Below are 15,049 nucleotides of genomic sequence, written 5' to 3'. Positions count from 1 at the left end.
GGGACACAGAGCGAAGGAGACACAGGATACAAAACAGGGTTCAGGAAGCAGGTTTCAGTTGTTAGCGCAGTGCCTGATGAGGGGCTGAATCCATGAACCATGAGATCGTGACCTGAGCTGAAGTCCGAGGCTTAACCGACTGAGCCACCCAGGCGCCCCTATTGTTTTTTGGTTTGTTTGTTTCAAGATCCATTACCAACATCCCTCCCCAGAATGTTACATTTGTTACAGTTGATGAACCTATAGTGGCACATCATTATCAGTCAACGTCCACAGTTTACATTAGGGTTTACTCTTGGTGTTTGGATAAATGTATAATGACTTGTATCTCCCCTCTGTATCATACAGCATGGTTTCACTGCCTCCAAAATCCCCTACGCAGGACCTACTCACCCCTTCCTTCCCTTCCAACCCATTTTTTTTCCCAATATATGAAATTTATTGTCAAATTGGTTTCCATACAACACCCAGTGCTCATCCCAAAAGATGCCCTCTTCAATACCCATCACCCACCTTCCCCTCCCTCCCACCTCCCATCAACCCTCAGTTTGTTCTCAGTTTTTAAGAGTCTCTTATGCTTTGGCTCTCTCCCACTCTAACCTCTTTTTTTCCCTTCCCCTCCCCCATGGGTTTCTGTTAAATTTCTCAGGATCCACATAAGAGTGAAAACATATGGTATCTGTCTTTCTCTGTATGGCTTATTTCACTTAGCCCTTCCAACCCATTTTTAATGAAAAATTTTCCTGATCTCCAACTTTCATGTGTTTTCTTTCATAAGACTGCTTTTCTTAAGAATGTGTGCCTAGTTTGGTGCACCTGGGTGGCTCAGCCTGTTAAGCATCTGACTTTGGCTCGGGTCATGAGCTGATGGTTCATGGGTTCGAGCCTCGAGTTGGGCTCTATGCTGACAGCATGGAGCCTGCTTTGTATTCTGTCTCTCCCTCTCTTTATGCCCCTCCCCTGCTCACACACAGGCTCTCTCTGTCTCTCTCTCTCAAAATAAATACATAAACTTAAAAAAAAAAGGTTTGCTCTTTTTTCTTTCCCACTTGTCACTACTTTCACCTACTCGGCAAGAGAAAAGCTAATCTCTAACCTATCTTAAATTTTTACAGTGGTGCAACAGGCAAAATCTGAGAGCACATCGCTCCTCAGGGACAGCACTGTGACAGTCATTATGGCATTGACGGGAAATATTAAAGCAGCCAATGCCTTATTTCATCCAGTGTTATTCAAAGTGTGATCATCCATGGAGGGACCACGTGGGCATCTCCTGGGAGCTTGGAAGACAAGCAAATGTCCAGCTCCTCCCTAGACCTGCCGAGTCTCAGAATGCCAGTAGGGTGGGACCACGAAATTTGTATTAACAAGTGACTCTTCCAAGTGAGTCTTAAGTGTGCTGACGTTTTAGAAGCAGCAACTGGCAAAGAAACCCGAAGCAAAGTTCCACAGCATCTGTTTGTCTTAGAACTAAGTATGATGGTTGACACAGGGATATAAATTAGCATTTTTATTTGAAATGAAACAACTTAAGACTTTTTTTGACAGAACATAAGTGTGAATGGGCTTCCTGGCTTTTCCATTTAGTCTGTATTTCTGCAAAGGTTTTTATACGCCAAAAAAATCTACAAGGCCGTGTGGATGGCTGTGTGGTTGAGCGGCAGGTGGAGGGTGAAACCCAGTTGTGCAGTTTCCTGGGGTAAGTAGAGGCTGAAATATAGTCTGCATCCCACTGGCCAGGCCCTGCTCCTTGGCCAACAGGGGATGCGCCTTTTTTCTTTGCACAGGGCCCCATCCCTAGAAAATCTGCCCATTCTTTTTTTTTTTCCCCAGGGAATTCATTTCCAAATTTGCACAAAGGCACTGGAAAGTCCAGCATTGGCCCTGAAAGCACGTATTTCATATACTAGACAGCAGAAAAATTAATCCCCGGAAGCTATTTAAACATCGAAAATTTTTCTTAGCTGTTAACTTAAAAATGTGTAAGAAGGGTATGTAGTTTTTCAAAACTTCTCCAAATTGTGAGTAAATAAGTAAAAAAAAAAAAAAAAAAAAAAAAATTAGGAGGAGGAGGAGACCACTGCTTCTGTCTTTCAGTATTGCTCTGGTACCCACTTCCCGCCCTGTTACCACAGGTCTGCAAGTCTCTTCCCTTCTCTGTGCTTCCTTCTTTGGGACTTTACTTCTTTTTTTTTTTTTTTTTTTAAGTAGAGTTGACACACAGTGTTACACTAGTTTCAGGTATACAACAAAGTGATTCCACAAGTCTGAATGACAAGCTACACTCACCACAGGAAGTGAAGTTCATCTGTCACCATATGACACTGTTATCATACCGTTGACTCTATTCCCCAAGCTGTGCCTTTCATCCCCATGATGGATTCATTCCATCACTGGAAGCCTGTCCCTGCCACTCTCCTTCACCCGTTTTGCCCATCCTCGTGCTCTCCTCCCTTCTGGAAACCGGAAGTGTGTTCTCTGTCGCTGTGTGTCCACTTTCGCTTTGTTTGTTCATTTGTGTTTTAGGTTCCACGTAGAAGTGAAATCATATGGTATTTGTTTGTCTCTGACTTATTTCACTTAGCATAATACCCACTAGGTCCATCCGTGTTTTCGCAAATGGCAAGATCTTTCTTTTCTCATGGCAGAGTACTATTTCATTGTATATAGACACCACATCTCCATTTGCAAACATCCTCTCCCAGTCAGTAGGTTGCCTTCTCGTTTTGTTGGTGATTTTCTTCTCTGTGGAAATCTTTTTGTTTTGGTGTAGTCCCGAGAGTTTATTTTTGCTTTGGTTCCCCTTGCCGGAGGAGACGGATCTAGGAAAATGTTGCTAAGGCTGACTGATGTCAAAGACATGACTGCTTATGCTCTCCTCTAGAAGTTTTTATGGCTTCAGTTTCCACATTCAGGTCTTTCATTCACTGAGTTTATTTTTGTGTATGGTATAAGAAAGTGCGGCCTTTACTTCTGACACATCATACCTTTGTCTTGAGACAGCTTCCTTTCATCTTCTTCCTGATCTTTTGCCTAAATGTTCTCAAGTTTATTCTCTTGACGGCTTTGCCCCTTTAATGCTAAGACCATGACAACACTTTGAAGCCTTACTAAATACACCAATCCACACATCACTTGCCTCCCCTCGGCAGTGCTGGGGCTAGATTTTCATTTCCAGCCTTCACAAAAACCCACAGTCCCAAGGAGGGCTGTACATCCTCAAGGATATGCACTGCCACCTAGTGGCCTACTGACACCCTACCGCAGTTAACAACACGGCAACAGGCCCGATGGCAGAAACACCAGTCATGGGCGGAACAGTCGGTGTTAACTCCCTCTTCTTTCGTAATAATATTTTCTCTGGCTGGCGATATCTTTCCAAAGCGATTTCTGTCAAAATTCATTTCACCTTTCAAAGTCCCCCGTAAATGCCATTTTTTCCATGAGCCCCTTTCTGAACTTTCGAGTCAGAGTTTCTCACTCCCGTCAAAGTACTACGGCCCGGGTTAGCATTTCATTTGTAATTCTTAACGAAGCTCTACAGTGTCACTTCCAAACAACTTCTATCGTCTAGTTTCTCAAGACTCGGATCCTTTGAGGTACATGCCATCAGGATACTGTAATCATCTGCTGATCTCCTGGCTTACTTCCCCTCATTCCCTGGACATTTTAAAACCTGATTCACTCTCTTGGTTACACCCCTCCTACCATCATCATTCCTAGGCACTCTGTCATCCCTGGAAACAATGTGCTGGGCTCTCAGTTCCTTGTCTACTCATTTCCAGTCATTTTATTTTCCAACCCACCTCAGTCACTTAATCCCATGGTGACACCCCAGGCCTGGCCATTAATGATAGACGTATTCCTTCCAAAACCTCTTTCTTGCATCTCACACTGTCCATCACCTCCTCTGCATTCTTTTTTTTTTTAATTTTATTTATTTTTGAGACAGAGAGAGACAGTGAGAGCAGGGGAGGAACAGAGAGAGAGAGACACAGAATCCAAAGCAGGCTCCAGGCTCCATGCTGTCAGCACAGAGCCCGACGCGGGGCTCGAACCCACAAACCGTGAGATCATGACCTGAGCTGAAGTCGGATGCTCAACCGACTGAGCCATCCAGGTGCCCCATAAATTTTTTAATATTTTTTTTTAATTTATTTTTGAGACAGAGAGAGACAGAGCATGAGCAGGGGAGGGGCAGAGAGAGAGGGAGACACAGAATCTGAAGATGGTTCCAGGGTCTGAGCTGTCAGCAAAGAGCTTGACGCGGGGCTCGAACTCACAGAGTGTGAAATCATGACCTGAGCTGAAGTTGGATGCTTAACCGACTGAGCCACCCAGGCGCCCCTAACAATTCATAATACAAGTAGGATCTCTAAGCCATCGACCCCATCAACTTTTCACTGATGAGCACTTTTCGGTTTTTATTTGCGACATCACCCAGCTTGAATCATTTCATTCGTCCCTCTACAGGCTCCTTTGCACAACCTGCGACTCTGGCACTCCTTCCCCTCCCGTTGTATTCCTTGGTAAGATCCCAGCCCTTGGTTAATTCCAACTGTACTTACTCTGCTTGCTTGCACTCACTAACTAAACAAATGGCTGGGGAAAAATCCACAACCCTGCTTAGGGGATTAATTTAGATTAGGTGATGATCTTAAGTGGGCTCTCAGCACTGTTCTGCAAAGCTTTCTTTTTTCTTTCTTTTTTTAAGCTTATTTATTTTGAGAGAGAGAGAACACGAGCAGGGGAGGGGCAGAGAGACAGAGAGAATCCCCAGCAGGCTCCGTGCTGCCAGAGCAGAGCCAGACTCCGGCCTGAAACTCACAGACCATGAGATCATGACCTGAGCCAAAATCCAGTCCGGAGGCTTAACCAACTGAGCCACCCAGGCGCCCCACAAAGCTTTCTTGTCTGAAATCAGTTCACTCCCTACTCTGTAAGAAAACAAGTTCACACCTTTTCCTCACTCTTCAAGTGATAATCTCCTTTCTAATTTCACTGAAAACTGGAGACGAGAAATTCCTCATCTTTCTACTTCACTACGAAGTCTACTAACTTGACCGTGTCTGAATCCAAACACTCAGCCCCCCCTCTTCCCCTCCACTCCCTGTTGAAATGCTTGTGTCTCCTGCTCCCATCTGGTGAGGCCAGCCTCTCGGCTAGAGACCTGGATCCCTTTCCCTCTTACCTTACTCAAGAATTCTGACCGGAAAGTATTTCCCTTATATCATCAAATTTTCCCTTTCTACTATATCCATACCATCATATCTCTTAATAAGACTTTCACTTAGACAGACAAAAATTCAGAAACATGGAGACGTCTAGCATGGTAAGAAGCTAGAGGAGACTCTTACATTACCTATAAGGTTCTATTTCGCAAGCAGGGAGATGGTTCTCAAGATGTTCATTTTAAAAAATTCTTGCCTTTTGGGGGCACCTGGGTGGCTCAGTCAGTTAAGCATCCAGCTCTTGATTTCAGCTCAGGTCATGATCTCAAGGTTGTGAGACTGACCCCTGCATTGGGCTCCATGCTCAGCCTGGAGCCTGCTTGGGATTTTCTCTCTCACTCTCTCTGCCCCTTCTCCACTCGTGCTCTCTGTCTCTCTCCAAATAAATAAATAAACATTGAAAAAAAAAATTCTTGCTGGGGCACCTGGGTGGCTCAGTTAGCTAAGTGTCCAACTTTGGCTCAGGTCATGATTTCACAGTTCGTAAGTTTGAGCCCCGCATCGGGCTCTGTGCTGACAGCTCAGAGCCTGGAGCCCGCTTCGGATTCTGTGTCCTCCCCGGGCCCCCCCCGCCCCTCCCCCACTCACGCTCAGTCTCTCTCTCTCAAAAATAAATAAACATTGGGGCGCCTGGGTGGCTCAGTCGGTTGGGCGGCCGACTTCGGCTCAGGTCATGATCTCGCGGTCTGCGAGTTCGAGCCCCGCGTCGGGCTCTGTGCTGACAGCTCGGAGCCTGGAGCCTGTTTCAGATTCTGTGTCTCCCTCTCTCTGACCCTCCCCTGTTCATGCTCTGTCTCTCTCTGTCTCAAAAATAAATAAACGTTAAAAAAAAATAAATAAACATTAAAAAAATTAAAAAAAAAAGATTTATAAAGACGAAGTTTCATTATAACACAACCTTGCTGTTTATATAATGTCTCTGGCTGCTTTAACATATGACAGCAGAGTTGAATAGTTGTAAAAGAGACAAAGGGCCTACGAAGCCTAAAATATTTGCTATCTGGCTCTTTACAAAAACTTTATGGACCCCCTGCTCTAATCTGCTAAGCCTTTTTACTCCAGGACCTTTACATCTAGTCTTCCCTCTATCTGAAACGCTTTCTTCAGATCTTCTCATGGTTCGCTCCTTATTGTCCTTCTGGTTTCTGCTTGAATTCATGCTGGACAGCCCTTCCCTGACCACAGTATTTAGAATATGCAACCCTACCCTCTTATTCCAACATCTATGTCTTTACCTTGTTTTCTTTTAATTTGTTTTAAAATTTTGAATGTGTATTTATTTTTGAGAGAGAGAGAGAAGAGAGAGAGAGACAGAGCATGAGCAGGGGAGGGGCAGAGAGAGAGGGAGACACAGAATCAGAAGTAGGCTCCAGGCTCTGAGCTGTCAGCACAGAGCCCCACTTGGGGCTCGAACTCACGAACCGCTGGAGCTGAAGTCCAACACGTAACCGACTGAGCCACCCGGGTGCCCTTGCTCATTTTCCCTCACAGAATGTATCACTTCCAGGGTGCCTGGGTGGCTCAGTCGGTTAAGTGTCTGACGATTGAGCCTGCATCGGATTCTGTGCTGACAGTGTGGAGCCTGCCTTGGATTCTCCCTCTCCCTCTGCCCCTCCCCTGCTTGCATTCTCTCTCTCGTAAAATAAATAAAACATGAAAAAAAAAAAAAAGAACTATATATCTCATTCCCATCATAGTTTGTATAAGTGATGTTTATGTACCTCCATACCTTCATGGCATTTCCTAACATAACAAGCTGAAGAGTTACATAGGGCTAGAGGGCAAGGATGTTTGACAGTCTTTAGATTTAGGTTTTGTTTTGTTTTTTAAGTTTATTTATTTATTTTGGAGAGAGTGCGAGCGAGCACAAGCGGGGGAGGAACAGAGAGAAAGGGACCCAGAGAGAATCCCAAGCAGGCTCCTCACTGTCAGCGCGGAGCCCAACGCAGGGCTCGAACTCACAAACCCATGAGATCGTGACCTGAGCTGAAATCAGGAGTCGGTTACTCAACCGCCTGAGCCACCCAGGCGCCCCTAGGTTTAGTTTTCTAACTCCATATTCCTTCTCGATCTCCTCTTGAGCCTAAACTAAAACCCAGTGGGTGAATAATAATGTAGGTTATCTTTTTAACACTGTGATTGGTTTCTCCTAATTGCTTTTGAATTCTGAACCTCTTGATCTGTCTACTAGAACAATGTAAAACAAAAGGAAAGAAAGAGGGTTATGGTATAAAGACACCGATCATAGGCCAGCTGTAGCATGCTCTAGTTGTCTAGTTGTGTGACCTAGAAAACTTATCTCTAGATAATAACATCTGCCCCACAAATCAATGTATTTCAATAACGGCAAGTTCCCAATTATTTAATATTTCCTATATGCCCAGTCCCTGGCACAGAGTTCCTAAAACCTTTGTGATTTCCCAGGTGATAAGAACATTACGAGCACCTATTGTTCTAATATTTGTCTTTGACCCTGTCCCTGACACGGAGATCTTAAAACCCTTATAAATTCCTGAGTGGTGAGAGCACTCGGAACATCCTTTGTTCTAAAGAGGTGACTCTTCAGGTTAATGAGTGGATTCCGGATGGGGGCTAGTCACCAGAAAGACCAAGCCATGGTTAAAAGCTTGGAATTTTCACCCCTACCCCCTCACCCTCCAGAGCAGGGCGAGGGGCTAGAAATGGAGTTAATAATTGATCACACCTACGTGAGGAAGCTCCACACAATCCCCATAGTAGGGGGTTCAGAGAGCTTTCGGGCTGGTGAATACATGTCCACTGGGAGGGTGACTCACCCCAATTCCAGGGGGATAGAAACTCCTACGCTCAGGAACCCCCCAGACCTGCCCTATGTATCTTTTCATCTGACTGTTCATCTGTATCCTTTATCATATTCTTTAATAAACTGGTAAACACAAGCGTTTCCCTGACTTCTGTGAGCTGCTCCAGAAAATTAGTCAAACCCAAAGAGGGGGACTTTGGAATTCTGATCTACAGTCAACTGGCCAGAAGTACAGGTATAGGGGCGCCTGGGTGGCTCAGCTGGTTGAGTCGGACTTCAGCTCAGGTCATGATTTCATGGTTCGTGAGTTCGAGTGCCGAGTCGGGCTCTGTGCTGATGGCTCAGAGCCTGGAGCCTGCTTTGGATTCTGTGTCTCCCTCTCTCTCTGCTCCTCCCCTGCTCGCACTCTTGTCTCTCTCTCTCTCAAAAATAAATAAACATTAAAAAAAAAAAAGTACAGGTATAACCAGGGCTTCACTGGTTTCTGAAGCGTGTGTGTGTGTGATGGGGAGGTCTAATGGGACTGAGTCCCTAACCTGTAGAATCTGACACTATCTCCAGGTATAGTGTCCGCATTGAATTAAACTGTAGGACAACCAAGTGGTGTCACAGAAAATTGTTTGGTGTGAGGAAAAACCTCTACACATGTGACCAGAACTGAAGTGTTTTATGTGAGTAGTAATGAGACCCACAGGAGACAATCATAGTAGGGAAGAACTGGATGTTTCCCTCCATAGCCCAATGCCTTGCCGAGAGCTTAGAACATATGATCTAATTTAACTGTCACAATAATTGGCAAAGAGAGATGTCATGCAAAGAGCTAACTGTAGTGTAGCTAATAGATATGAAATAGGACAAACTTTCAGAGCCATTTATATCTGGCTATGTCAAAATGACCATGTCAAAAGAAAAGTCACTGTTTTTAATGCCAGTAACAACACAAACAACCATCTAAACCTTTGCTTATCCTTATTTACCACCAAAACTTAAGAGACTTTGTCCTTTGATTTCCGTATTGTTGCGAGGTTTTGTGGGCATGTACTTCTTTTAAATTAAAACAACAACCATGATATATGGTATCTTTTTTAATTTTTTTTTAACGTTTATTTATTATTGAGAGACAGAGCACAAGCAGGCGAGGGGCAGTGAGAGGGGGAGACACAGAATCGGAAGCAGGCTCCAGGCTCTGAACTGTCAGCACAGAGCCCGACACGGGGCTTGAGCCCATGAACCGTGAGATCAGGACCTGAGCCAAAGTCGGACGCTAACCAACTGAGCCACCCAGGCGTTCCCGTGATATATGGTATGTTAATAATGACAAGGTCAGCATAAATAGAAGCCCACAATTAACAGAGGTAGACAGTCCTGTGATTTTTGAAATGGAAAACAAAGTAAGGAGTCAAATCTAATTATTAAATTAAATAAATACGTGGCAGGGGGAGCTGGGTAGGGGTCTGGGATGGCAGGGGCACACTGGCTTTGCTCTTGATAGGTATAGAGGTTTTTTAAAAATAATTTAAAAAAAATAATCATTCTAATTTCTGTGTTTCATATCTTGCTCTTACAGAGCTTCCTCTAATGTCTTTCTAAAATAGTCCTAACAGGGACCTCTGGGTGGCTCAGTCGGTTAAGGGTCCAGCTCGACTTTGGCTCAGGTCATGATCTCTCAGTTCGTGGGTTCAAGCCCCCCACTGGGCTCTGTGCTGGTAGCACAGAGCCTGTTTGGGATTCTGTCTCCCTCTCTCTCTGCCCCTCTCCCACTTGCTCTCTCTCTCTCTCTCTCAAAATAAATAAAAATAAACTTAAAAAGATAGTCTTAATAATTGTCATATAAATGCATCATCTTTTAAAATGGGTTGACTGGGGTGCCTGGGTGGCTTAGTCGGTTGAGCGTCCGACTTCGGCTCAGGTCATGATCTCGCGGTCTGTGGGTTCGAGCCCCATGTCGGGCTCTGTGCTGACAGCTCAGAGCCTGGAGCCTGCTTTGGATTCTGTGTCTCCCTCTCTCTCTGCTCCTCCCCCGCTCATGCTCTGTCTCTCTCTTTGTCAAAAATAAATCAACATTAAAAAATAAAATAAAAAAAATAAATAAAATGGGTTGACTTTAAAAATTTTCCAAAATGTTCATCTTTTGGAAAGTATGCTAAGGAAGAGCAATTGCTTCCCCGGGTTTTCTTCCCTCAGCGAGACTATTAAAAAGTTCAGGAGAAAATCTGGCAGGTTGAAATGCCAGCCATGCAAGGTACCAAAGAATTCCCAGAAGCGACCTTATTTAGTCTTTCTAGATGTGATCACATGCGGTAAACCACTCACTTCAGGCAGTATGTAATTTTAGCCACCAAATGATGTCTACCCTACCCCCATCTCATTCCAAAGGGTCAAACGTGACTTAGTACCTTTTTGGGGATTTTTACCGCGATGCTTTGTAACTGACAGGCTTCAGTTACACTCTAGAGCCTGCTCTATAAGAAGAGTTCCTATTATTGTACATTCATATATCGTATCAGTCTTCACATCTACACAGCCACAGCTCTTTGCAAGGACATTCCTCTAAGACCGCTTGCGTATAATTTTACCAAGGCCTATTTGCCATTACAGTGCTGAAACGGATATTTTGTCCTTCTAATTGTTCTCGGTGACATCAAAGCACAAAACACCCCAAGTGGCAAATGCTCATTGATTGTTGAGTAGAGAGAATGTGGGAACGGACCAAGTCTATGGGCTGCAATCGTCTCTCCCACCACCACTCGGGTATGTCATACATGATCAAGACAACAAAAGTTTAGGGAGATGATCGGTATTAACATAACCACGACAAAACAGTTGGACACCAATCTGAAATACATTCTCAATACTCACATCCTGTTTGCTGCTCTCCATCTCTCTGCTATACTAAGAATTGACTCTCCCTCCACTTCCTCTTCAAGGTACTGCTTCCTGTAAATTGCAATTGGCTAGTTATTTATTCGCTCTATCAACTTAAAACTCCTTGAGAGCTAAAAGTATGACTTAGCCCGCTGGCCATCGGGCATACCAATAAATAGTTGTGGAAGAAAGTGAAACCTCATGTGATTCTAACGATGTGTTAGATGAACTCCACTCTGGGGTCTTCAAACAAAGCTCTTTCCACTGGTTCGGCAGCCAGTGGGAAGAATTTTATCAAGTTAAGGGTTCCAGGGGAGAGAAAAGGGACAGACGTGGATGTGGTAAAAATGGAACCTCTACATTTTGAGTCATTGCTCTGTCACCAACCAGCAGTTTCTCCATCAGCAAAATAAGCGGGGGTTAGGTAATCTTGCTGTTACAAAATTCCTTGATTTAACGTGGCTTATTTTGCCACTTAATGTAAAATATTTGAAATGAGCCACCTTTGGCCTAAACTGCTCCAGTGAGCTGCGGTGGAGTCATGTCTGAGTCTGTTCCTTCCTCTCCTGTGGCGGGTGTATACTTGTGGGGATTGGCTGGGATGTTGGAGCACCAGTATTTCCTGAGCTTAGGAGGCAGAGAATTATTAGGACAGATCATTCCCTTGACTCTCCCACAGCCTTCTTGTGACTTCTCCTTCCCATTTTGCTCTTCAGACTTCTTACCCCAGCCTCTTCTCTCTCCCTTCCCTTTGCTACTTATCTCTTTTGGGGAATGGGGCGCAGGGGAGGAAGTGGGAACAAAACCAGAAACAGAGGAACGCGAACAAAATTCATTCAGGTGATCTCTTCCGGAAAACAAATGGAAGTTCTAAATTTAGTCTATGCATTCCACTGGAACAAAATTATTAAGAGTGTATTGCCAAGGCACCAGGCCTTACTCTCCTTCTCTCACACTTAAGGAATAAAGCACTAAATGAATGGATGACCCATAATTTTCTAAGAAAATTCCAGATTTCACCTACAAAGCTAATCTCATCTGCATAGCAGTTAAACTCCTGGTAGACACCGTTCAAGGTCAACACAGTCCCCTCGGCCTGAATCATTCTTGGAGGCTTCCTCACTTCTTTCTGGTCTCTGGTCAAAAGACACTTCCTTGGAAAAGACTTCCCAGACCCACCCCATCACCTTCCTCTGACTTGACATGCGACCCCTTCTCCCTCGCCCAGGTTAATACACCAGTCCCCTCCCCATTCCTCACTGTGCATTTTCTTCATAAGATTTATCATCGTCTCTCTGTGTTTTCGTGTCTGTCCCTTCATTAGAATATAAGCTCCAGGAGGCCAGGGCCATTGTTCCCACCTGGTTCCCGGTAGGCTTCCTAGCACTTAGAGCAGGGACTGGGACATAATAGGCGCTCAGGAAATAATCAGTATTCTTTCCAATGCTCTGAGACGACTTGCCAGTTTCTGCAGTGCCGCAGGACCCCTTCTCCTTCAGCCCACCCCAACTCTGGGTCACCACCCACCTTCACCTGGTCCCAGCTCGCGGGCCGGTCCTCCCACCTGCGGGCCACGGGAGCAGGGCCACTGGGACAGCGCAGCGCGCCCACCACCCGGACCCGGCAACTGCAGTTGGGCCCTGCGGCTCGGCTCAACCGCCCATCTTCAGGGCCCGCCACGCTTTCCCGCTGGTCCCAGGCCGCCGCGCCCGGGAGTGGCAGCGACGGCGACGGCGCCACCGCGCTTCCGCCGCGCTCGCTGAGCGGCCGTTAGGAGGCCCGCGCTGCTACCAAATGCTAAGGATTCTTTTTGGACGGATCCGTTGATGTGGTAGTAAAACGTGACTCGTTTATCCGGCTCCCTCCGGAAGGAAGACGCATGCTCCCCCCCCCACCCCCCCCCGCGGGCGGCGCAGGGGCCCCGCTCCCGAGCCCCAGCCTGGCCCGCCCCAGCCCTGCTTCTCACCTCCGCATCAAACTGACCAGCCCGGGCCTCCGCCGCAAGCCCCATCCCGCGTCTTAGGACGGAGGCAGCAGGGGCGACCCTTTACGGGGAAACGGCGCTGGGCCCCGCCATCCTCAATGTCGCCGTTAAGAGGGTGTTAACATTTCTGCTTTAAGAGATACCCGTTCCCCCTCACCGCCCCCTCGCCCCGGAGATGATGCCCCCAGATATCCCTGCGGGGCGGGCCTGAGTGCTTGCCGAGAAGGCGGGGTTGGGGGGGGGGGGCGGCAATTCCTGGTAGTTCTTTTGGCCCCATTAGCTGTCTTCTGATGGGAAGTCCAACTGTCTACCTTGCCGCTTCCCAGAAAGGACTCTTCAGAGTTTGGGGCTTAGGAGTAATAAAGGTCGTCCCCTGCTGCCTTTTTCTGGGTGCTCCCCAGGGGAGGGGAGGGGCCAAGAGACAGATACACAAAAGTTTTAGAGACATTATTCTTCCCCGAACCTAACCTGGAATTATTTGGAGCCTCCCCATGGTGGTTTGGCCTTTAGTAAAGAGGCGAGGCAACAGTGACAAGGTGGTTTTTTTGGCTTTGGGTTTTTTTTACAGATCTATACTGCCCTTCTCAAAAGAGACCGTCCTAATGAACAATAAACGCGTGAAAAGTGTGCAGCTGAGTTGGTCCTCAGGGGACCCCAGATTAAAACTGCTTGAGAGACCACTGCACACCCACCAGAAGGGTTAAAATGAAGGTGGAGGAAAAGAGAACAAAGAGGGAATGTCAGTCGTGGGAGGGAGGATGAGGAATCAGGAACTCATACACTGTCCAGGGGAGTATACATTGATCAGTTGGGTGCAATCACTTGGGGAAACTATTTAGCAGTATTTATTAAAACAGAACCTAGGCCTAGCCTATGACCCAACAGTTTCATTGCAAGGTATTTTGACATAAATGCATATACATGTTCACCAAAAAAAAAAAAAACCAGGTACCAAAGTGTTCATCTCAGCAGTGTCCCTAATAGCTTCAAAACTGGGAATAATCCAAACGTCATTGAGAGAAGAATGGATAAGTACATGGTGGTATAGTCACTCAATGAGAGTGTAATAAAGCCCTGAGAGCAAATGTCCTACAGTGGCACGCAGCCATATGGATGAGTCTCGCAAAGTTAAGTAAAAGAAATCGGGGTGCAAAGAATGTAGTCAACGGTTGTGTGTATATAAAGGTCAAAAACAGCAAAACTCATCTCTGGTGTCATAAATCTAGATCGTGGTTACCCTTTGGGGGATTTGGACTGGAAGGGCTTTTGGAGTATGTTCTGTCACTTGGTCTGAGTGCTGTTAACTTTATAAAAACAACCATCCAATGAAAAATGTTTCCTTACCTGCTTCACTTGTAGAAGTTTTCAAAGGAGAACAACAACAACAAAAAAGCCTGGGGTGCTTGGGTGGCTCAGTGGGTTGAGCCTCCTGACTTCCAGCTCAGGTCACGATCTCTTGGCTCCTGAATTCGAGACCCACATCGGGCTCGCTGCTGTCAGCACAGAGCTCCCTTTCAATCCTCTGTCCCCTTCTCTCTGCCCCTCCCCCGTTTGCGTGCACAGCCCCCCCCCAAAAAATAAAACATTAAAAAAAAATGGCTGCTGCTAAAACACAAAGAACAAAAAAGCCTGACAAATTACTTTGTCCAACTTCTCTGTTCAATTCAACATGCATCCCTTTTATTGTCACTATCTAAAGGCACTAGTAGGCACTGTGGAGTCCGGGAAGGATGTCTGTGCCTTCCAGGAGTTTATAATCTAGGCGGTGCTACAGACATAAAAGTCATTGCTTAGGAATAGTCTTTGATACTATGCTAATTGTTAAGGAAATCCCAAATAATTACTCTGGAAGAAAGTTGGGGGAAAGAATATGCATCTAGGCAGAGTGTCTGAGTTGGAAGGGGTCTTAAGAGCCTTATAATTTCTTGTGGACAGGGGCTAGGGTGATCAAGTGTCCCAGTTATCCCAGGATAGTCCTGGGCAACCTGGGATGGGTGGTCACCCCAACAGGGGCTAGGCCTGATTCATTGTTAAACTTGAAGCTTCTAACACAGTCTGGTGCGTGGAAGATGCACAGTAAGCTCAATGAGTATTAGTTGAAATAAAATGAGGGAAAATAGTAGCAAAAGCACCTAGTCAGGCGATACCAGCTCTTCTCTGAAAGTTAGGGAATTATGGATCAGGTAG

The 15,049-nt window shown here is 45.8% G+C and overlaps 1 protein-coding gene across 9 annotated transcripts in view; it reads right to left on the bottom strand.

The window, feature by feature from the left end:
* SLC2A3 (solute carrier family 2 member 3) overlaps nucleotides 1–12,974 on the bottom strand; it is an 88,752-nt gene extending 75,778 nt beyond the window's left edge. Inside the window, exons 1-2 of one of the 9 annotated variants that reach the window (XM_060658479.3) lie at nucleotides 12,845–12,966; nucleotides 10,873–10,950 (exon numbers count right to left, since the gene is read on the bottom strand). In XM_060658479.3, coding sequence (XP_060514462.1) covers nucleotides 10,873–10,893 — 21 coding nt within the window. In that variant the 5' untranslated portion in view covers nucleotides 10,894–10,950; nucleotides 12,845–12,966. Of the gene's footprint in view, nucleotides 1–10,872; nucleotides 10,951–12,239; nucleotides 12,341–12,405; nucleotides 12,670–12,844 lie in introns of those variants that run through there. The other 8 variants (XM_060658482.2, XM_060658476.3, XM_060658477.3 and 5 more) reach the window with 8 other exon arrangements.
* Nucleotides 12,975–15,049: the final 2,075 nt, after the last annotated feature.

This window comes from Panthera onca, chromosome B4 (genome assembly GCF_046562875.1).
Source record: "Panthera onca isolate mPanOnc1 chromosome B4, mPanOnc1 haplotype 2, whole genome shotgun sequence".
Taxonomy (NCBI): Eukaryota; Metazoa; Chordata; class Mammalia; order Carnivora; family Felidae; genus Panthera; species Panthera onca.
This window is presented reverse-complemented; position numbering and strand designations above follow the sequence as displayed.